We start from the raw sequence: 24858 nt of genomic DNA, 5'->3' as shown, positions 1-24858 counted from the left end.
TAGAAAACAGCCTCCACAGCCACTTAAGGAGGGTTTGGAGCCGGCTGCAATTGAATACAGTGGTGTGCAGTGAGCAGAGGGAGATGTTGAAAGGGAAGGCTCCACCCGTCTGGTCTCGTTGGAATTACCTCGGTGAATGGGGTAAAATAAACGGCTTCCTCTGGGAGTGGATGAGGAGGGTGTGGAACGCAGTTTAGTGGGTCAGCTGGTGTTCAAGTGGACATGTGGCAATACGGATCAAGGGGAGCGCCGCCTCTGCGGGGACAGCCATTAACCAGGCAGTCTGCTGGAGATGAAAAATAAACCGAGTTTCCTCTGGAGCCTCTGGCTCTGCGTCTGCAGAGGACACCAGAAATGGTCAGTAGAGGTGGCCTGATCCTGAAAGCACAGTTCCAGAGCCATGCTTGTCCTAATTAAGGGGAACTATAAAGGATGCAAGTCAGCAAAATGTGATGCTCGCCCTGGAACGGCACCTCGTGTGTTGCATGTTTGCGTGCAGTCGGTCAGGCTCATCGGTTTGCATCAAGCTTTCTAACACGTTGGCTTGTATTTCTGGGCCCTCGCTTTGACTGTCAACGTGGCCACATTGGTGAAATCACTAGCCTTATGAAAGCAGAGTTCAACTGTAGTGTCAGGAAAGCTCACTTAGATTAGATAGTTAACATTGTCCAAAAATTCTCGCCAACTGGATCATTATTATTCCCCTTGGGTGAACTGCTTGATTTGAATGTTTAAAGACCATACCTTATTTCTCAAAATAATTCTAAGGCTCTAATATTTTAAAGAATAAAATGAAATAGGTAAAAGTTAAACTACAATAATATCTATATTGATATATGTTCTCATAGAGCCAAGAGTAACAAGGTAGGGAAACTTCTTGTTTCCAATTGATTTTGTTTGCCTAAATTGCATCAATCCTATAATTTAATAATGCTTTACTATAACACTGACTAACTGAATGTAAAATGTGAAATACTTAGGAAAGTGATTTTTAAAATAACATTGTATTATTAAAAACGTTTTCCATATGATACATCTTCAGAGTATCTGTGGTGCTGTTAAAAAATCACATATTTTAGTAGTGTCAATTAATTTTTCTAGAATTTTTTTTACTCTTTACAAGTAGGTGTAACTGACAGGATGATGTCATCCTTTGCCCTTCATGAAGTCTATAAATTCCATGACAGCTGGCAACAACAACTACATCAGTAGCTGTATGAACAGCAGGAGGTTGCAGGGGTTTTTTCCAAGACACTTTACTTCTAGGAGGTTGATGCATACTTTCCAAATTAGACAAGGAGCTTTCTCTGTCAGGGCTTAGTCAGGGGACTGTTCAAAAGGACCCTAAACATTTGGATGAAAAATAAAAAAAAAAAATCAGTCAATCATCCAAACGTTTGCCACCATTACATCAAACATCAGGGTACTTAAAAACATCTCAAGAAATGACCAAATTCTAAAACTTTACATCTAGATAATTGAGATCATACTGCCTTAATGTTTCCATATGAATGATAGCATGTCAAATGTGGCATATTCTGGAGATCTGGTTTGAGCCTTTATACGCATTCTACCATCCATTGAATATATAGTATAATTAATGTGTTAAGCTTTAAAAATAACTGAAAGTGTTGAATAACATAACTACTCCTCCATTTCTAATCTTTCAAATATAAAATAGCAATAAGTGTGTCTACTCCATTCCTTATGGAGATACTGAAAGGACTGGTTTGCAGGAAAACAGCGCAGCCTCGGCTGGCAGAAGTCTGGTACCCCAAGGTGGTGTTACGGTTTTTTAATATTAATTTGACTTTTTATCAAATGTAGCTAGAATTCTGATTTCAAGATGGGGCTTTTGTGACATTTAAAAATGTTTGGAATTATTGAGTTAATACTTAGTGGGCACTCACTGTCTGATGAGTGAATGAAGAGTGAGCAAATAAATGAATGAAAAAGGAGGAAGTAGAATTCTCACGTGGTGGGGTGGGAGTCTAGTTGATGCCGACTATGTGTTTCAGTGTTGTAGAAACAGCCCCACTGTTCATGTTTCTCTGGTTCAGTCTCTCAACAAACTGTACAAGTTTTGGAGCTGTATTTGCTGAGATTTAACTGAAACGCGGAAGCAATCAAGTGGTTGAATACTGGATTTTTCTAATTTAAGGACATTCCTTTATCCATATTGATTGGAGCTTTGGTAAATTCAATTGTTGATACCACCTGGATAATTTTAAGTCTTTCTGAAGCTTTAAAAAAATTGTTTCCAACATAGCCCGAGCAACATAAGAATTTCATCAATTGAAAACTAAGAATTGTTTCTGTGGGATGTGTAAAACAAGAAGCTAACCAGCATTATTTTCTTTTTCTTTAATTCAGTATCATTATTGAGAGTTATTCTTGAACTTTATGAAAACCAGATTGGGGCACACGCATGTTCTCCATTGAAACGTGTTCAAGGAATTGGAACTGAAAATCATTCAAACTAGGAAAACATGACATTGAAAAATAGTCCACATTCTTTAATCTACCTCAGAGTGTCTGAGACTGATTCTGACTAGAAAGGCTTAGGCTGGTAGTAGTTCTGGTTTTTTTAGAAACAGGCATTTAGCTTCCTAGTCAGAAAGAGGTCATAATTTTTTTTCCCCAATCACTTCTTTACTTTGCTGGCTTGTCAGTTACAACCTTTGATCCTCTCACTTTGTTGCTCAGGAAGCTCTGATTTCTCACTGTTGCCTACAGAACAAAATTCAAATGTGCCTGCTATTCAGGGGCCCATGCGACCTCTCCAGCCACACTTCCTACTGCTGGCCTCTTCCACGCAAGCTCTTTCACAGCCGGACCAGACTGTGGGCTGTCCATCAGCCTCCGTGCTGGTGCCTCCAGTCTCTTCTTCCCATTATTCATCTCTCAGGAATGCCAGTTTCTCTGCCCCTCCACTTGCTGAACGTTCCACGTACACATCCTACACATTTCCCTTCATGAGGGCTTTCTACCTACGCCACCCTTTCCACTTTCCTCTGTCATCCCCTTTCATAGCTCAAGCCAACCTTCCCCCATCACACATACACGCATCCACCTCTGATTTAGTCATGGCATGTCCCACATGCAAGGCCGCTACTTATATGTACAAGTTGTGCCCTGCAACTTGCAGGATGTCAAGCCCAGAGACGAGTGAGGCCAAAACCTCACCGTACTCTCCGCTTGCTAAGGCGTGCGCCCACCTGCACAACTATGTCCACGTGGAGAGGCACGTTCTTCTATTTCACACACAGGCATGGACCTGCATGGACCGGTTAGCAGCAGCTTGCCCATCTGCCCACCTGCTTTCAGTTTCCTTCACCAGGCCACAAGTTTGTTGAATGCAGTGACTGTGTTTGTATTCTCATCATGCCCAGTGCAATGCCTTTCTTACACATAAGAGCCTTTATTGAATTTAATTGAAGGGATGGAATGTATTCATGAAAAACAATTACTTCAACATATAAACACAAACATGGAAAACACTTCAGGCATCAAAATGGACTTCGGAGCAGATGCGGGCCAGCCAGCTTGTCTGATGTTAAGTATATCACGGCTCTGTCTCTGCTCAGCAATTTCCTAGGAAACGTCGTGCCCAGTAGTCTTTTGTGGATTTTCAGAAACCACATCCACGATGCTATGACAGGCCATGGCAGAGCTGGACTGAAATCCATTTCTGACTGTTTGTTAAAATAGGCAAAGAATAACATTAAGCACTGTCTGAAGTGGGCAGGATAAAGGTCAGGAGGATGCCCATGGGAGGCAAGGGACTTTGAGGAGGAGCCAGTTGGATCAGGCTGAGGTCAGCATACTTCCTAGAAGTCTGCATGAAGCCAAAAACAAAACGGCACCCCATCTCAAAGGCTTCAAAACCTCGCCAACACTGTGTGTCTTATAACTTGATGTGGCCCTGACCTCAAGTGAAGAATGACTTTGTAAAGACGTCAGTGGAGAATGAGCATCAGCTCTGATACAGTTTTATTGGTGAAGGGGCAACGCCCATAAACCAAGCTTTCCCGTCCCCAGAACAGGAATGTGCACCAGATAGGTTTCATGCCTGGTCGATGACATGGCCAAGACTTCAGATTTCAGGTTTCCAGGGGTAACCACTGGCCACCCTCTCAAGGGAAAGTTTGTGTCTGTGAACAAAATTTCCTCCCCACGGTGCACTCAGCAATTGCTTTGTGTTTTCCAGGATGTGTTGAGTTTATGTAATGAACTGCTTTCTCCTCAGGAAGAAACGGGTTTTCTTGAAGCATTTCACAGCGCCCCTCTCTTCCCTTTTCATTCACAGTCCTCTGTGATGTCCGTGTGCTTTGCTCGTTTCCACCCCAACCTGGTGGTTGGAGGGACTTACTCGGGCCAGATTGTCCTGTGGGATAATCGCAGTCATCGAAGGACACCAGTGCAGCGGACACCCTTGTCAGCGGCTGCGCACACCGTAAGTCCAGCTTTTGTCCCATGCCTGTCAGCCAGCCTCACCCGGAGAGCAGGGAAAACTGACGAAAGGACAATGTCGTCAGTAACTCCAAGTTCCAAGTCTCTAATTTACAGTGATTGTGTCCAGACTGACTGACACAAAGCTGAGTGCAAAGTAGGTGAAGGAGGCACTGGGTTTAGAGAAATCTCTTACTATTCTACAAGTTTTGGCACATTGAAAGGATTTCTTTGGATGTCCTAAAGACCACCGGTAAGGGTGGACTCCAACTAAAATAGGACGCAGGGAGAAACTTTGGAAGAGGCATCTGTCAGATTGTTCCCCTAAAGAAACCCTTCATGCTTACATTTTAAGATAGAAGCTCCTCAAATAGACCATAAAGAGTCAGGGTTTCATGTCTAGGGAGGCACCGGAGACTTCTGCCAATGGGCCTTTTCCACTTGCGATTAGAGGGAGTGCTATGACTTTAAATTCTGGAATGCATGGTGTAAGTCTCAACAGTAAAGTCTACAGTGACAATATAATCCCTAAGGTTAAAAGTTAACATCTCAAAACCATTACCCATAATTTAGCAGAAGAGGTTCAGTATAGTGTTTGGAAGACAACTACTCTGTCATTTCCTTTAAGAGAATGACAGGTGTGTTCAGCAATTGTTAGGAGGAATGAGGAGACAGGCATGTCTCCGTCAATCCTTGCTACCTTGACATTCAGGGTAGCTGATGTTCTTTCTCTGAAACGCCCAAATTATGCCCAAGGAAACAGCTCTACTATTGTTTCAATTTCCTTAATGGGGTTGCCTCATTTGTTTCATCTGCTGGCCTCCAAACCACTCTAGCTTTGGAAAAAAAGAGCTGCTAGCTGTTTGAGCTAGGCCACAAAGAGGAAAATTCTCCCACTCTCATAAGATTGACAATAGGAAGTGACAAATGCCAAGTTAGCCTTAATTCTGATTGACTGGGGCCTAAGACACATGCAGGTGAAACTAGTTCTTGGGAATCTTGGAAAATTGCTTGTGCCTACCCCATTTCTCCAAACTAATAACAGAAAATTGTGACCCAGGAGAAGACAGGCTCAATGCAGGTGTTTGCTCAAGGAGCGTGACAGCACTTCTGGGCTCCCTGTGTGTATCTGGTGTGTTTGCGAGCATACCTCCTGAAATTTCAAAAAATCACCAACCCGAATGTTAGATTTTTGAGGCATAAGCTTTTGGGGAGAATAGAAATCCAGGAGCTCTTCCAAACAGTTCATCTCTCTTTTTCAAAAAATGTAGGATGTGATCATCACAACCAAAATGCAATTATAATATTATCCAAGAGAGTGGCACTATTTCTATTAGAAAATAAAACGACAATTTCTTTTTCTCTTTTGCTGTGTTTCATTGAATCCACAGCTAAAAAAAAAAAGTGCCCAGTAAATTTCGCGACTGTCTTTCAACTTCCACTAGTGCCTAGCTGATTGGTACCCGGATGAAAAGCGGTTAAGGAACAAGAGGTCCACCGCAGATTACTGACTAATTTCCTTTCACACCCACCACACATATGCATGGGGGACGACAGGAAATCCTAATTAAAGCAAAGCCCTCTGCCACACAGTAAGTTTATTCCTAAAATAAATAAAAACAATCTGGCATCTATACAGGAAAAATGAGCTGTACTGTTTGCTTTTATCTTTCCATTAAGTAGACTTGTGTATGTTTGTGTCTGTGTATGAGTAGACATGCCCACGTGTCTGCTCCTGTTCTGGTTTCTTTATATCTCTCTCTTTTCTTTTAAACTGAGTTTTATTACTCATGAAAGCACAGGCCAGCAATACTGATTAAAGCCAGAGAGAGGCTACCACGCATACTCCTTTGCTAAGCATTTGGCTCTACACATTCTTCTAGTTGCCTTATTTTCTTCTACACTCATCCATAGGAGTTCCAGGCCATTAGGGCCTTGGGGATTTGTGTTGATGTTGATTGTGTGTGACGAAATCCCACTGGACTCTTGCTGAAAAATGCTAGGTAGATTGCAGATCCATAACAATGGTTGGATCTTGCTTTCCCATATTTCAGTATTTTTTAAATTAATTTTGGGGGTGACATTGGTTAATAAGGTTATATAAGTTTCAAGTGTACGATATTATAATACAACACCTGTGTATTGCTTCTCATCACCCAAAATCTAGTCTCCTTCTGTCACCATATTTTTAACCCCTTTTACCCTCTTCATTCTTCCCCCCACCCGCCCACCTTCCCTTGTGGTAACCACCACACTGTTGTCTCTGTCTATGAGTCTTTTTTGTTTGTTTGTTTGTTTTGGTTGTTCATTTTTGCTTTCTGTTTTATATTCCACATAAGTGAAATCATGTGATTCTTGTCCTTTTCCATCGGCCGTTCTTCAGTTTTGCTAAGTTTGCTGTTTTAAGGTGAGAATTTGTTTCTTCCATTCTTCCACCTGATTTTCACCCAGAGCTCTGAAGGCCGTGTGGCTCGGCACTCGTGTCCGTGCACTGCTGCTGGAGGTCCCACATACCCCAGAGGCTTGGGGGGAAAGCATTGCTCCCAGTTTGTCCTCTTGATCTTCAGGGAACCTGATCAGGATGGCATTTAACTTCAGATCTCTGATGCCAGATCCACTCAGGCTGATTCATTTGAAAGTTTCTGTGGGGATGCGGTGTGAAAAAGACAGAGAGACTTAGCTGACTGTCCATCGGCACGGGTAAAACAAGTAATGGGATCGCTGAAGCAGCAAATGTAATCTTAGGATGCATGGATACAGGCATATTTTTTATCATGTGAGAAGTGACTAGATTCCCTTGGTCAGAACACAGTTTGTTTCATTCTCAGAACTCCAGTGTTGAAAGGAACTCAGACAAATATAGCATGTTCAAAAGAGAGTGACCAGGATGGGGATGGAATTGAAAATCAGGTGTACAAGGATCAGTTGAAGGAATTGGTGATGATTAGTTTGAGTAAGACAATAGTAGGGGAGGAAGGGTAAGGTAACAACAATCTAAATACTATTTGACTTGACTGTATAATCTCAGAGGGTGGGCGAGGTACTGAAAATATCTCCTTGAGCTTTCTTTACCCCATTGGTGGAAGGAGAATGCTCCAGGAATGAGTGCTGAAACTGACCGCCCCTAAGAAAGGTGTTCAAGCAGAGTTTGGACCGCCTCTTGGTAAAGGCAGATGAGCAGCTGCCCTAGATGATTATTATGGTTCCATCTGACCAGGAGTTTATATGATAATAATAGTTTGGAAACCATTCTTTATATAATATCAACTTTCCAATGTTAAGGATTGTTTCATTGTCGTTGTGGCGAGGTATAATGGACAGTAAGTCATCAAGTGTGAGACTTAGACTGTCAGCTATTTGCACAGAGAAGCATCAGCTAAGTTGTGGTTTGGCCACTGATGGCTAAGCTGCCTGAAATCTAACCCAAATGACTGCTAGGTTCTGCTTATGCTAACCTTCCATTTAGTATTTAACATGCAGCTGCAAATGATTTTAGCCTACCGTTTAGGATTCTACAGAGTGGGATAACCTACTAGAGTTGTGACAGAAGGTTAGAGCATCTTGCGTATGATTCCTGGGATGTATAAATGATGTTTCTCAAGGCCTTGTCCAAATCTAAGCCTCCATACTACGCCAAATGGTATTTTCAAAAATAAATCTATCATTATCCTAGATTTTGTAGTGAACGAAAAGAGCCTAACTTTATCTCACTAGGCGCATTGTGCCAATAATTTCTACCACCACCGTCTCTCCCTCAAATTAAAAAGGCTGGTAAATATTAACCACTTTTATAAAGAATGTTCACAAATGTTTGGCACTGCAACCATAATGCCTCGAACTCCAGATTTAGTGACCCTTACTCCTTCCAAAATGAGTAGATCTCTGCTTTTAAATATGAGCTTTTTTTAACCACTCTTGGTGAGCCTAGAAGCCAGACTGTACGGTGGAGACTCCCTCAAGTAACCCAGATTCCACTCGCTGCGCCACTTCTGCCCGTCAGTCCCTCCGCATTTGCTCTCCCCAGCTTCCTGCAGCCCCATCTGACGAGCGGGCGAAGCTTTGTCTTTCCACTGCTGTGTGTTGCTGCCAAAGCTTTTCAAAAGAAATCAGGTTCAAATCAAAGGTGGCAAATGACCTGAGGCCTATGTTATTGTAGGATTATGTCACTCTTTAATCCTTGTTTTGGAGTAATGTGTTTGACACTCAAATGTAAGCATTTCCTCCTGGATCGGTGTCTGATCCTTCGTGTTTATGTTTTTGCAGCATCCCGTGTACTGTGTAAATGTTGTTGGGACCCAGAATGCTCATAACCTCATCACTGTCTCTACTGATGGTAAAATGTGTTCCTGGAGCCTGGACATGCTCTCAACTCCACAGGTGGGTTTGTTTTTCCCTACACATAAGAGCATCCTGGTGGAAAGAGATCCCTACCTAATGGAACATAGCTCCTAAAAGCCAAACCCTCACATCCTATAGGAGCTAAAACCAGTGGATACACTTGAAAGCGTGGGGCCTGCTTTCAGCAGTCTCCTCTTGAAGCCAAAACCCATTTCCTTTACCACAAATCATGTAATTATTATAATACATTAATCCTTAGGTCAGTTTCAAGTGAAAATGAAATAATCCATTTTAAAGCATAGTTACTGTGGAAGTTGCCTGTGGTATGAATTGCACTTACCCTACAGAGTTGTGAAACAGATGGCAACGAGGTGGGAGCTCAACAGAGCGGCCCTTGATGGGTACTGTCCTTGGAGAAGAGGTACCCCAGCAAAACAGAAACCCAAGCCCTTGCTTGTATGCATTGCCTGGACGACCGCCTGTGTGTGTGTATGTGCGCGCATGTATGCGCGAAGAATTTGTCAAACCACCTGCTTTCTCCTCTGGAGTGTTTCTTAGTATGGCTCCTGCCATTCCTTGCTCAACATATGAGAAGTCAAAAATCAAAAAGTTCTGAAGGTTCCAAACCACTACTGACTGCAATAATGGGAACCAAACAAAGGAACAGAGTGGAAGCGATCGATGGAGAGAGGCACCGGAGTGCAGCTTTCAGAACAGACGTATGTATACACACATGCAGGAAGACATTGCCCCTACACACAAACACATATACATACTATTTTCACATTTCTTTGTGGGGAAAAAGTATTTAACTGTCTTCCAACTAGAAACAGAGAAGAGTTTATCACCATAGCCTTTGATAAAAATGTGACAAGACATCAAGAAAATCATAAAAAGATACCTAAGAGATAATTCTCAATTTTAAGAGTGCTATTCCCTTTCCTGGAATGTCTCTCTCACAGTTTTAGAAAACATTGAAGTTTCAAGATACATAAGGAAATACAGAAACTGTAAAGAACCTCCCAGAAGTCTCCCCAAAATACAGATGTAGAGAATACTAAATCTAAATAAGTTATTTTTATAATTTTGAGGGGGCTAATAGGCTTCTTACAATTTAAGTTACTCTATTTTTGCTAACTTTAATGTTATGTAAGTCAGGAGTTGTGTGTGGGTATTTTATGACTTTGTCTTAAAATTCTCAGCAGTATGTTTTTTTTTTAAAGCATGGAGAGTGGAAACATAAGAGCAAGCTCTGTAATTAGGAATTTTTAATTGCCCATTTTGCTGATTAAACATGCTTTTTTTTCCGGTCAAAAGCAGTCCTGCAGGGGCTACAAGACCATTTCCAGTTCTAGCGTGCCTGCAACCGCCTGTCTCTGTGACAGAGTGAGGGTTTCTGGGCGTGACACTGGCTCAGGGCCCTGGCTCCTCTCTGGACCAAGTCAGCGACCAAGAGACGTACCTTCCCCGCTCCTAATGTCATCAGTGGAGCGCACCGGTTTCTGTGTTATGTTGTCCCAGGGTCCCCTCACGGATGCGCTCACTCTGTGGATCTCAGTACTGCCCGCACGTCATGTGACCGCGTGGTCTGTGCTACTCAGACTGTGAGCATGCACTTCTGATTTAGGGACTGCGTGGCTGAGATGACCTGATTTATTTGTTCTGAAAAAAATCAGAAACAAACAAACAAACAAACAAATCACTAAATGTCCAAGCAGCTATGATGACATGATCCCCTACAATGATTTTTGAAAAAATTACTTTAGGTGCACATAGTAGGTGCTTTGATATAAATAGCAAAAATATATTCAGGGATATTAGTTGTACTTAATTATTCTTCACTGTCATTAAAGTCAATTCAGCAGAATATGTTTTAAAATACATTTTAATTGCTGATTTCAAAAGTAATTTTAGATAAAATAAAGACTCTCCCTATTTTAAACACTTATTTAAACACTGTTCTTTGCAGGCTTATAGCCAATACACGCAATGGCCGCCTTGCATGGAATCTAGCCCCTGTTGAAGTCTGTTTTTTCTGACCTAAGTGACAACTTTCTGGTTTCAGTCCATGGAGAACACACACTCTTGTTTGACAAATGTGCTTAGTAGATCTGCTATTAGTACACGTGTAGTCTCATGAACAATTGATTTTGAAAATGTTTGTAAATATGGGGGTATTGTGTGTTTTATTAAAGCCTGGGGCTGACAAGTGTAACCATTACAGTATTATCTTTAGTTTCTGCACCATTAGTTTCAAAATTCTCACCTGTCATCTCCGCCCGACTTAGAAGCAGCAGCACATGCTGATGAAATCCAGCCGCCTGAAACCAGAGATACACAGAAGCACGAATGTCGGGGCAGCAAAGCGTGGTTTCTGGCACAGCTGGGGTCTTTTGTAACGCTGTGTGAAAAGCAAACAGACGATGTAGCCAAATGATTTTTCCGTGCTATCTTTGGCATGGCGAGGGGTTGACAGAGGGAATGTAACCGTGGCGTGTTTTGGTAGGAGAGCATGGAGCTGGTGTACAATAAGTCCAAGCCTGTGGCTGTTACTGGAATGGCTTTCCCGACGGGAGACGTCAATAACTTCGTGGTTGGCAGTGAGGAGGGTACGGTCTACACGGCCTGTCGTCATGGAAGGTGATTTTCTGTTTTCTTACCGATGACGTGTTCCTCATTTCCGAAAGTCTGTTACCACACTCTGGGTTGTGACCGCCTGGCATTATGAGAAAGGTATTTCTGAAGAAATGCAAAGCGCCACCTCAAGTCTTCATTATAAGCATCCATCTGATTTGGTCATTAGTCATTTGTAAGCTTCTGATGGTCCACACTACCTTGAGGAAAAAAGTCCCAGCTTCTTAGCATATCGTGTAAGACTCTTGACCCCCTGGCCCTCGCCGGCCTCAGCCTCCAGGCTGCAGCCACACGCCCAGCAGGGATGGGAGTCCCCAGGTATCGGTTATTCCACCACTTCTCCATGAGTTCGTATGTTCGATTTCTTCCTCCAGTCTGGCATGTCTCTCTCGTCGGCCTGGATGAGTCCTTCTTATTTTCAAGAGGCAATACAGGGGTTATTGCATGTCAAAGCCTCTCCAAATTCTGTTGGGCAAAGCAAAACTTTCCCTCTTTTATGTTTGTGTAGAACTTTCATTCCTTTATTCATTCATTCTGTTAAGGAACATTTACCAAGAACCTACCATCTGCCAGGCAGCATTATGGCATAAGGATGCAGGAGGAACAAAACAGACGTGGAGTTCATATTTTGATGAAGGCAAAAGGCAATAAACTAATAAGCAAGTAAATACATGATTTAAGATGACAGGCACTATGGAGAAATTAAAGTAGAATAAATGGGATAGGACTATAGGCTGTCCGATGTGTTATTTTATATATTTTTATGAATGCTTCTACAATAATATTAGTTTCATTTTATTTCAACCACTCGTTCATCTGCCATTTTGCTCTTACTGAACTATTTTCATTTTATTGTTGATTCCGTGCCTGGTGACTGGCTCACAGTAAGTGGGGAACTGAAAATGTGGAGGGGGAATAAAGAAATGACAATATCCAAATAATACAGGGAAGTGCCCAGGGCTAACCCTTCCTCCCAGTCAGAGAGGTTGGAATAGTATGAGACACACACGCCACTGTGGTTTCCAGGTGACAAGAACTCTTCCCTGACTGAGAGATTGGCAAATGCCCCCTGGAAAAGCATCAGGATAAAGTGGAATCCAGTAATTTAGACTAGATTGTAAAATTGCATATAAGACAATGAGTAGTCTCACATGTTTTGAAAGGCTCATTGTGTTCACCTTGGTGTTTAATTTCTCTTTCACTTTAGTTCTAATTCAATTGATTTTTTGATCCCTTGCTATTGGGATCCTTGACAAGGATTTTTGATCCTTGGCTATTGATAAATGTAATGAGGAACCACAAGCCATTCCAAGTTCAGACCCCCGTGTTTTTGTGATCTGTAGAAGTAACAAGCACCCATGGCTCAGCTAAGTGATTTTGCTACTTACACAATGTGATCTGTGATGTTCCTACTGTTTCATCCGATTGTAATAAGCAGTATTTGCCTTGCTCACATGGTTTAAAGATGACTAGGAAGACCTGGCTCCTAGTTCCTTGCCCAAAGGTCCTACTTCCTTAAAACTGGCTAAACCCTGCATTAAAGTCTTATCAAGACATAACAAAGATCTGACGAAGTTTTTCATTCATACCAACATTCACTGTACACCTACTGTGAGCAGAGTGCATTGCTAGATGCTGCCACGCACGCAAACATCATTTAAACCGGGCCCTTAGCTTCTAGAAACTGATGGTGGCGGGAAAGGTGAACACACAAGTAGCTGCAATACAGGTAAAAGGTCCTGAGTGGCAGGTGTGAGGCACACGCCATGCAGTGGGCCAAACATGGCGTCACAGCTTCATCTGAACATTTATTATAGTCAATAGGGCACAGGTTCAATGGACTTCATCCAGGACCTTAATGATCTGAGAAGGCCACAGAATATGTTCATTGATAACTTTCAGATTTATTTGTTGGATTCTGTAATGTGAATAACCTTTTATATGGTAAATATGTTTGTCCTGTGGCTAGTGTGCTTTTCAAGCACAATCAGTATATGCACTATCAGACTATTTCAGAAGAAGCATATGGGTGTACATACCACCAATCTTTGTACAGCACACTTGACTATACTTTTACATAGGTCCATCCATCTGAAATATAAAACACAAATCTTAGTAAAGTTGTAAATTAGCAGGCGTTTGGCTTTGTAGTAATTCTTAATGGGTCATAGAGGCCTATGGGGGCAGATTTCCATTTTTTGCCTAACACAGAGAAGGTGCAAATCTACTTCCATAAATTAAACAAAGTCCTCATTTTACACCCTATAAACCCTTTCAGGATGCTGTTAAGGGCAAGTGGAACCTCACCAGGGGCCACTTCAAAGATCAGTTCCTCGTGTTCGTTAGAACAAACATAAAGGATCACGTGCAGAACTGCTGTTTGTAGTTTCACTGGGCGTGATTTCCGAGTGCCTGCTACACAGAACGCACACTGCAGCCCTTTGCTCAGGGCTTCAAGTGGTGCAGCTCAGCACGCTGCTGTTTACTGGTGCTGCAGAAGCCCAAATGTGTTCATAATTCTGTTCATTTCTAGCCTTAGTAACGTAATATTTAGATTCTATAATACCTGGGCATTTGTCATATTTATCACCTCATGCTCATGGGTTTTTAAAATAGGGCATTTTGCTATATTTTCTAATTTGGTATGACTGCACACAGACTACTGTGTGATCATAAGGGGCTGAAAGGGTGCTGACTTAGTTAAATAAGTGACAAATGTCTATGGATAATTTCAAAGTGTGTATCACTAGTTCTCAAATGTGCTTCTGTTGGAAGAAAAAAGGTATAAGTTTGTCTCTTTTCCTTTGCTGTTTGTTTCAACAAGTATTTACTGAACACTTATTGCATGTTAATATAACATACTAACAAGGCACCCTCCCTTATGGCATTTGCAGTTTACCTTCAGAGCTGGGGTGTCAAACTCATTTTCATGATGGAGGAGGGGCCCACATCAGCCTCGTGGTTACCCGCAAAGGGCCGAATATAATTTCAACTCCTGAACAGTTGAGGAGTAGTTACATGTATACAGTCCTAAAATTATTTTGGCCCTTTGAAGGCAATGTTGAGGCTAATGTGGCCCCCAGTGAAAATTAGTTTGACACCCCGCTTTAGAGGATTTGTAAATTTCTTCTCTGCTTCAGTGAAAACAGCATTTTCTCTCTTTATCATTTAAGTTATGCATATCACTTCGCAGTGGCAAGTGTTTCCACAAAGTATTACATGTTCAGGTTTGTGAACCTAGTGTAAAAAATGTCCTGGAAAGAATAAATGCACTTATACAAGAATGCATGGAGCTTTGTAGCCAATAGGCCCCGCAGAAGAAATTAAAATGCAACATGCACAGAATGTGACCGCAACAATGGAATAGTCTCATTGCAGACATGAAAGCCTCTGAGATCTAAGTATGTACGTTCTTCATCAAAGTAACTACATCAACAATGATGAGATTTGAGGAACTTCTGAGAAAGGGTTAAATCATGACATTTAATATTAAATTCTAATGGTCAAAAAGATTATATTACACCATGTTGTTTTTTAATCACCAAAAGTGGTCTGGTGTTTTGTATCTCTCAAGATACTGTGAAAATGGTTTCATTTTTGGTGGCGTATGGTGTTTGTGCTAAATTTGGGGGAAGTAATCAGGCAGGACTAATTGTTTTTTCAAAGTAATCACAGCTTTGCCAGGGTCACTGAAACTCTGCTTACGTGTCGTCTTCATGCAGCAAAGCCGGTATCGGCGAGGTCTTCGAAGGTCACCAAGGACCGGTCACGGGGATTAACTGCCACATGGCGGTGGGCCCGATCGACTTCTCGCACCTGTTTGTCACATCGTCCTTTGACTGGACCGTCAAACTGTGGACCACAAAGGTAAGAATTCCTCATTTGAAATGTCATATTTTACATGAAATAAAAGTGAACAAATAAAATAGATTTTAAAATTGGTTTCAAAAAATGATTAAGTCACTCGAAATGAATCAGCTTTAGTGTGGTTCAAACTGGAGGCAAAACCTTGCCATCTGGAGAATTCTCAGTGACTTTAAAGCCCTTTTCTGGATTATACGTTCCAACAGGATGTGTTTTAAGGATAAAAAGGACTACAGAAAAAAATCTTTACTTCTAACACTCATATTGCTGGTGGTTATATTGTTACTCTTACTCTGATACCCGTGCTTGTATCACGAGATAAGTGACTGCTGGTATCTCTGAAAGTTGACACTTTCAGCTGGGCTAAACAGAGATAAAAATGCACAGAGTTAAGTAAAATCCCTGTGGTAACCCTGAATTTTAGTTGGCAGTGTCAGGAAGAACCCATGGTGTGTTACCTTTAAATCTAAAAGAATACGTATTCACAGGTCTACCAAAACAGTGCAGAAAACATGACCAGTCCAGCACTGGTGACACTCCTGCTGCCTAGACTGTCCTTTGTAGAGCAGTTTCCTAAAAGAACCCACAGACCCTGGGAGGAATGACTGATTCTAGATTTGGAGCAGCAAACGGACAAAATGAGCTTGGAATATTTTGTCACAATAGAAAACAAGGAAGCTACCAAATGCTACAAATTTCTTGTCAAAAGACTTGGAAGCCACATTGAATAAGCTTTTGCTGGCCAAAGAATATCAATAAGGACAATAGATTCATGAGTTCATAATGACACTGAAAAGGAAAAAAACTCATTGGTCAGCTTTGGAGATGAGTAGGGAGACCACCTCAGTATTCGGGAAACCTTTAAGTAAAGAATCAACTAATCATTTACTCTGAAAGGATCAATCAAAACAAAGTTTTTCTTTGCTATATCATTTGTGCTTCATGATTACTAATAGTTGATCAGGAGAAGTTTTCCTTTGTGTAAATATTCCAGCTAACATAGGGATGTTACCAGACAGGGGACCTGGCCCTGAGCCCGTTTGCTTAGGGCAAGCTGGTAGTGTGCGGGTTCTTGACTTTGTGTAGGAGAGATTTCACAACACAAGTCCGCATGACTATGAGGGGGCCTTTATTAATGCTGAAGACAGTACAATAAGGGCTTAACACAGGAGAAGCCACAGGAGAGACTAGGCTGCGCTGCCTTAGCTCAAGGGGAAGTCAGAGAGAAGGGGGCGTTAGGGGCAGGTTCAGGGGACTAGCCTGGGACAAGCTGTCGCTGCCCATTGCTCCCCCGATTGCAAGTTTTGTGGGTCCCTCAGAGTTTAGGAGATGCGCGCCTGTGGGTGAAGACGAGAGGGAAGAAGAGGGAGAAAGGAAGGACTGGGGCCCACTCCCCAGAGGGAGCACCTGCTGGGTCCTTTATCTTGAGGCTTTTATCTCTCTCTTGCAGGCCAGGACTCTTAGGGGAGGCCTCAGGGGAAGGTTTGAACAGAATAGTCATCAGTTTTCCTGGTGTGCTCTTTCAGGGTAGAGGTCTCCACTGATTGGTCAGTGTCAGGGCAGGAGTCCTTTGTCATTGCAGCTGGACCTGGTGTTGCCCACCTGGTTTTGCTGCTTTTCTGGGCCTGGAGCTGAAATACAACTGCGGCCAAATGTCATCTTTAAGGAGGTGACATTTGCTATCTGTCCGAAAATTGCTCAGCCAGTTCGTTCAGCTCTCTGTCTCAGTTTCCCTGTTCCACTTACCCTGGCTTCCTGGCCTGTCTCAAGAAGAGGAAATGATGGGATTTGAATGTCACCATTTTACAACCCTTAATGACCTAGGCAATGATTATTGCTAATAACATAATAAAATTCGAAGCAACCTTGATAATTATGGAAGTACACAATACCCTCTTTGAAGCAGGCTTGCTCTGGCCCTCCCCCAGCCCCTGCCCCCTCCTCAAATCAAATCTGAATCTTATCAATCCACCAGATCTCTGATTTTAGAGGCAATAGGAAATACAGATGCAAAATATTAAATAATACCACAGGGATGGAGTCAGCCAAATCCAGACTGTGGGGAAATCTGTAGGACAGCTGAGATCGATTCTGCAAACCAAATATTTTTTTCCCAAGGGAAAAGAAATAAAGGTGGAAACTATATATCAAAACAACATAGAAAAAAGCAAAACTTGAGACCTTTCAACCAGTCTCAAAATGTGGATTCCGTATAGAGATTCAAACAAATAATGCATTAAAAAATTAAAGGGCTCTTAGGGAAATGTGAATATTGACTTGATATTTATGGATTATTATTTTAGGTGTGATAATGATATTGTGATTGTTTTAAGTGCTTTTACTTTTTAAAGATGCACGCTGAATACATAAGAAATCATATGATGCCAGAGAGTTGCTTCAAAATAATCAGCTGGGTTGGGGAGAGCTTGTGGGTGTAGATGAATACAATTCACTCTGTATTGCTGAATACTGAAGCTGGATATGCAGGGTCTGGCAAAAATAACGCCCCCTTTTTATTACAAAACCCGAAGCATGTAATTCTGTAACATAACAATATCATACTCAAGCACACCGTATGACATTTTAGGTGAAATGTTCAAGTTAAAACTATAAGTTATTACACCCATATTATTACCCTACCAACCACACTCACGCAGGCATTACTTCTGCCAGGCCCCTGTATAGCAGGTCCTTGAATAACATTTTGTTGAAGGTCATTTCCTTATGTTGTTGATGAGATGCCCAAGGAACTTAACTCTTGTTTACATCAATTATCCTACAGTAAAATTGGTTTCCTTATATCTGGTTTCATGTAAGTGAGGAAGGGACTGGTGCCCAAGGCAGTACCCTATGTAAAGTGCAATGGGCTAAGGTGTAAGTGGAAAGCAAGGAGAGGAAGATGAAAGGTAGAGATGGCGTTTTTCCTTTTTCTCTTTTCTTTTCTTTTCTTAAAGATTATAAAGGCTCTTGAGGATGTTGCTGTCATGGAAGAGCCTTTAAAGAAACAGAGTAGAAAGTCTGGAGGCATGAGGCAAACAGAGGGCCCTGGAGATGTTGGAGAGAATAAGATGCACAACTTGGGCAGGGCGTGAATTTTAAATTTGGAAGTGACGTCTCTTGTGTTGTAAGAAAGGATGGGGCTAATGTGAGGAAGTGTACAGGTTTGGTGAATGGGGGCAGAGAGAACTCCTGTGACAGAGTTTCCTCACTGCAGTGAGTGGGGAGTGCAGGTGCTGACGGAGGAACTAAAGGAAGCGCGTTTCAGCCGGGCCAGGAGAGAAGAGGAAGGGCTCCTCCAGGAGAGCTTAGCAGCACCAAAATGGACATGGACCAGGGGGACACTTAGATGGACCTTGGGCTGGAGCTCTGGCAGAATGTGATGGAAGGACAACAGAACGCGGGAATTGGAGAGATGGACAAGAAAGGGTTTGGTGTTAGAGACTAAGGATTCTCAGCTGGAACCAAAAGGAAGTGAGAACAGATAGGAGAAAGTAAAAGGAACCAGGGGCCAAAGCCGCTGTCAGATCAAAGAGCAAGCATGAAGGAAGTCATTGAGTATGAGCATTAGTAGCGTAAGAGATTATCGTGGAAAGTGAGATGTTTGGATTTAGTGGTTCACAGCTGAAATAATCCTAAGTGATTGGAAAATAATAAAAAAACAGGTCAGGGCTGTGGGCATGTCTGTAGCTGATGGCTGATATGCTCAGTGAGGAAGGGGTAACTGGGATTGGGGATCCAGATTTGTGTGACCCCAAAGTCCATGTTCCATTCTGTACCAGCAGGCTAAGTTTAGAGGCAAGAATCCCAGTTAGAAGGGCGGTTCAGTCATCCAGAAAAGAACCAGAATTTTGGCAGTGGCAGGGACAGAGCAGTGGCTTGTGGAGGAGAACGCGAGTCTGGGAGAGAGAACCAAGCAGACATGGTGACCAACTGACCTGATTTGGGAAGAGAGTCAATGATGACTCTGATAGTTCTGCCTGCGTCACGTGAGTGAAAGAACAGTCGTGACAGTATCAAAACAGGAAATGGAGGAGGAGGAACAGGCTAGGATTGGGGGCAGAAAATTAGTAGTCTGAAGCATGCCTGGAAATTCCTAAAAGGTAATCAGGAATACTGGAACTCAGGGGCAAGAGTAGAGTTAATAGTTATGACACTGATCAGTGTATAGTTCACCATTTATTGCAAGGGAGAAAATTATGAAGAGAACGTGAATGGAAGAGGCCCAGGGAGCAGCCTTGGAGCCACTGATGCCGCGGGATGAGAAAGAAAACACAGATTATAGGAAGGACAAGAGGACGGTGGCATTGACCTCAGGGAGAGCAGTTTCACTGGAGCAGTGGGGGCAGATAGTGTGTCTGTCTTTGTGGACTGAGGAGGGGAGACAGCAGACACGGAAAATACTGACTCCTGTTTCAGGCACTGGGCTGTGAGCCGAAGGAGATGGAGAAGTGGCTAGCAGGGAAAACCAGGCCCAGGAAGGATTTGGTTATTATAGTTTGGGAGAGACTGAGCATGTTGGTGGCCTGAAGAGATGGAGCCAATGAAAACTGTAGATCGATAGTGAGTGGTTTGAAAAACTGGGAAAGGTGATATCAGGTGTCCACATGGGGATGGTGTGAGAAGAGGCAGGACACAGCTAAGACTGGACAAAAGGCTACGGGTAGGTTTAGCTAAGTAGAAGTGGAGAGGGAAGCAGAGAATGAGAGAAGGTCTCTATTTTCACAGGGACATACTTATGTGCAAACACCGATGGAAACTGGGGTGTGGTAGGGAGAGGAGAAAGGTTTAGACCAGGCCCTGCAAAAGATGGGACAAAGCCTTTACTCCACAGGATATCTGAACACCACAGACTTGAGGCCCAGCTGGGGCTAAATTGCGTTTCACAGATGATGTCTAATATAAATTGTGGAAGAGCACTAGGGATTGTATAAAATCTCTATCATTAAATTTCTTAGGTCTACAAAAACCTCCTGAATCTGACAAAGCTGTCTGCAGCCTGTTCTTCAGAGTCAGGTGTGGGAGAGAACCACTTCTGAATAGTTCTAAGTAAAGGGTTCTCGAAGTGTGCCGCTTGTTCGTCAGGGGCAGCATTACCGAGGACTGGTTAGGTTTCCCAACTCACCACTCCAGGCCTTCTGCATCAGAAAGCAGTCTGTGATCCTGAGGACCCTGACGGTGTGGAAATTCAAAGAGCCCGTGCTTTAAACCAATGTACAGTTTTGTTTCAAACTCCCCACCCGACAGAACTAAGGGGGGCAGCTTCATTATTGTGAGGGTCTCTCCTTTCTTCTCTCAGTGAAGTCTGAGGTTGTCTTTGGGAAATGAGGAGGAACTCAGGGTTCAGACAGGAGAGAGAAAACAATGTCCCACACCCCAACCAGGTTTCATGATACGATTAATACCATACTTGTTGGTGAGGGGGTTGTACTATGAACATGTCTGAAATCCCAAATCTGTCATGGCCTTCTGTAGTGATCTCTTAACATTGGCTAGATTCTTTCTCCTCCTCTTAATCTGAACATGCATAAAATTTATAGGAAACAGAGGCACCATGTCTTAAAACTCATAATGACTTTTGCAAGACTATGATTAAAAGTAATCTTCTTGCCCTAACTGGTGTAGCTTAGCAGATTGAGCGCAGGCCTACAAACCAAAAGTTGCCAGTTCGATTCCCAGTCAGGGCACATGTCTGGGTTGTAGGCCAGGTCCCCAGTGATGGGGGGCTCATGAGAAGCAACCACACATTGATGTTTCTCCCCCTCTCTTTCTCCCTCCTTCCCCTTCTCTCTAAAAATAAATATTTAAAAAAAAGAGAAAAGAACTTCTTTATTTTAATAAAACAGCCAAGTAAAAATATAGATATTGACTTGGAAATAGTGAAAATTAAGGCTTTTGGTTTTTTTTTAGTCTTGTTGACAATGAGAATTTTCAGAAAGGTTTAGAACAGAGAAAAAAATGAGATGAGCCCTGGCCGGTATCTCAGTTGGTCAGAGCATCATTCTGATATGCCAAGGTTGCAGGTTCGATCCTGTCAAGGCATAAACAAGAATCGACCACTGAATGCATAAATAAATGGAAAAACAAATAGATGTCTCTCTCTCTCTCTTTCTCTGTCTTTTTGTTCCTCTCTCTCTCTCTCCTTCCAGCTATCTCTAAAAGCAATCTATACAAAAAAATTTTAATGAAATGAGTAATTATATTTTCGTCCCTTCTGCCAATAACAGTTACCTTCATAGTCTGTATTTTAAAGTCACTGAGTGACTTGGAGCCCTCTGATCATTTAAACAAAGGTGAAGAAGCTTACAGTGGGGCCGTGCTGGATAACGAGTTAGTGATTCCCTCACACTTAACATCATGTTTTAGTCTGTTCCTGCTGCTGTAACAAAATTCCACAGACTGGGTGGCTAATAAACAACAGAAATTTACTTCTCAAAGTTCTGGAGGCTGAGAAACCCCTAATCAAGGGGTTACTATGGTCACATTCTTCCTGGGTCATAGCCAGCTCCTTATTACTGTGATTAGTGATAAGACACTAATCTCACTGATGGGCTCCACCCTCCAAAGGCCCCTGCCTCCTAATACTATCGTCTTTGGGAATTAGGATTTCAACGGAAGAATTTCAAGGGAACAAAAACATTCAAATCAGATTGCAAATTAAATAACAGAAGAATCCTTCAAATTATAAAAAGAACTGATGCTGAGAAATAAGACTTCAAACTAGTCAGAAGTAAGATTTAAAAAGTACCTTCAACACGATACTTGGTGCATAAAAATAAGTACAGCTCAAAAAGATAACCCGAAGAAATACAAAGGAAAACCAAGCAACAGGAAAATTTGGCAACACAGGCATTTTGTCTATTCTATTGACAAGAACTTGCATTTCTAACACAAAGATAAAATACTAGGAAAGAAAACCTGTATTCCAGGAGAAAAGATTATGCTGGAATCAACACACTGAGGGAAATGGCTCTAATCTCGAAGCCTGCAGCCAAGTCCGTGTCAATTCACTTTGCATCGGTAATGTGGTTGCTGAAGAGGCACCAGCACTTCACACAGTTTTGGGAAGAGAGACCCATGATTTTTAAAGCTCAAGACTAAAAATCGAACTTTCTCTACACAGGTTGTTAGAAATATTGCAGGTAAAGAGAAAAAGTATATTTGGAGAATATGCAGTCATTGTCAATTCTCCTTGTGATTTAAAAAGTTAATGTTACCATTAACTTTATATATGGTTTCATTTAAATTTTCCATGAAGATTGGGCAGGTGGAATTTTTGAATTGGGAAAGGCTAAGGGAAGAAAATACTGCGTATTTTGGAGGTTTGGGCTTCTCATTAGTCCCCAAAGAGCAGTTTAGCTCTTGAACACCAAATAGCCACACTGATTATTGATGGAAAATTAACCTACCTAATAGTATTATGGGAAAATTGAGACAACTGTACTTGAACAACAATGAAAAAAAGGTAAAAAAAGAAAAAGAAAATTAACCTACCTAATAGCATTACAGAATCTTAAAATTTTAAAGTTATTTTTTTCTGGTTTCATTAGCTTAATTGACTTAATAAGAGAAAATAAATAATTGTGTTTCAGTGAAAGAGGCAGGTTCTTTTTTTGTTTGTTTGTTTGTTAGAAACTTAAGGCAATGTGATTAAAGACATACTTTTTTAGGTATACCAATGTAACCATTTTTGATAATGACAGAAACTTTGTTTATCACTTTAATTATTAACATATTTTATTTTAATTCCATGCAATAAATATAAAGCAAATAAAGTGTATAACCCTTGCTTCAGTGGGTAAAGAGTTAAAATAGAACCATGTGTAGAATGAACATTGTTATGGTTGGTTAGCATATAGGCAATACACGGGAAAGTCCAAATGAGTAGAAGAACAAGCAGATGTGTGCTAACTGGGGGATGGGGGCAGGGCGGGGAAGATGAAGAGTGTAAGTGTGTAAGTCCTCTACCTGTCCACCTGGAGGCCTCCCGTGAAAGATCTTCCCAGGTGAACCCCCACATTAAGCATCATCCGTCTCTTCTCTATATGTCCAAGTAACCCTTCCCTCCAACTTAATGAAAACGAAACAAAACACATATACCCACCTGCCCTTGGCCTTGTTGTCCCTTTTCAACGCTGGTTATCTTCTTCCTTTTCCCACCGAACTGCAGTTTTGCCTCCCATAGTCTCTCTTGATCCCTATGACTACCACTAAGCCTGCTCCTTCAAGAGTTGCCCTGACCTCCTTCTTGCCTGTTCCAGTGTCATTTTGCCATTTTCATTTAATGACTTTGCTGTTTCAATAATGTTGATTAGTTCCCTGGAACATCCTTTTCTTTTTAAAAAAATTATTTTATTGTTGTTCAATTACAGTGGTCTGCATTTCCGCCCCCCCCACCAACACTTACCCTCAGCCCCAGCCAAACCCATCTCCCTCCCTTGCTTCCACCCTCCCCTTTGGTTTTGTCCATGTGTCCTTTATAGTAGTTCCTGAAAACCCTTCTCCCCACTGTCCCCTCCCCCCTCCTCTCTGGTTGTTGTCAGATTGTTCTTAATTTCAGTGTCTTTGGTTATATTTTGTTTGTTTTTTTCTTTTGTTGATTAGGTTCCAGTTAAAGGTGAGATCATATGGTATTTGTACCTTATCGCCTGGCTTATTTCACTTAGCATAATGCTCTCCAGTTCCATCCATGCTGTCGCAAAGGGGAGGAGCTCCTTCTTTCTCTCTGCTGCATAGTTGGAGCATCCTTCTTTAAACATATCGCCGAGGCCATGGCTCCACCAGTGCCCCATCCTGGCCTGTTAGTCCCCGGGCTACACAGCGGCAGGTGAGCTGCAGCCGGAGAGCACAGTTTTGCTCCCATTACCACCTGAGCTCCACCTCCTGTCTGCCAGCACCCCTCACCCCTGTCTGTGGAAAAATTGTCTTCACGAAACTGGTCCCTGGTGCCAAAAAGGTTGGGGACTGCTGCCATGCATCAAAAGGTGCAGGTCCAATCCCTGGGCAGGGCACCTATAAGAGGCAACCGACGATATTTCTCTCTCATGTCAGTGTTCTCTCTCTCTCCCCCCTGCTTCCTCTCGCTCTAAAATCCGTGAAAACATATCCTCGGGTGAGGATTAAAAATAAAAATTTAAAAAATACATCACGGAGGCTATTTTTAAGAGAATAGTATAAAGCTGCATACTTAAAATTCTATGCTTGGTGATCCTTTCAAACAATTTTAAAAATGTGTTTCCCGAATAAACCCTATTGAGTACCAGCTCTTACCTTTTACTGTATCTTAACATATTACATGTTGCATCCATCAAGAAATGCTGGAGTTGATGGTTAGAAATCAAGCATGAACTCTCGGCTGAATGCAAACATTCGCTATTCCACTCAGCTTTTCTGTTTGCTGAGGTTTCGGATAATTTTGTCCCTGTGCTGTAGTTCAGCTTAGTGGCTAGACAAGTAATGAGTCTCTGGGCTTTTTATCATTGCATTCAGTTTGGAAAGTTTCAGTGGATTCCAATTAAATACTGGGTTAATATTTATTTTGGTCCGGGTACAGCTTCACGAGGATTAAGGTTC

At 42.1% G+C, this 24858-nt stretch overlaps 1 protein-coding gene across 1 annotated transcript in view; it reads left to right on the top strand.

Annotated features, from left to right (window-relative positions):
- The window catches only part of DYNC1I1 (dynein cytoplasmic 1 intermediate chain 1), a 254347-nt gene that overhangs the window by 183507 nt on the left and 45982 nt on the right, over window positions 1-24858 (top strand). The window contains 4 exon segments of the mRNA XM_036010591.1: window positions 4310-4456; window positions 8716-8829; window positions 11297-11430; window positions 15147-15291. Of these exon segments, the coding sequence (XP_035866484.1) occupies window positions 4310-4456; window positions 8716-8829; window positions 11297-11430; window positions 15147-15291 (540 nt within the window).

Source organism: Phyllostomus discolor, chromosome 10 (assembly GCF_004126475.2).
Source record: "Phyllostomus discolor isolate MPI-MPIP mPhyDis1 chromosome 10, mPhyDis1.pri.v3, whole genome shotgun sequence".
NCBI lineage: Eukaryota > Metazoa > Chordata > Mammalia > Chiroptera > Phyllostomidae > Phyllostomus > Phyllostomus discolor.
The sequence above is the reverse complement of the archived record's forward strand: the minus strand, read 5'-3'. Positions and strand labels throughout refer to the sequence as shown.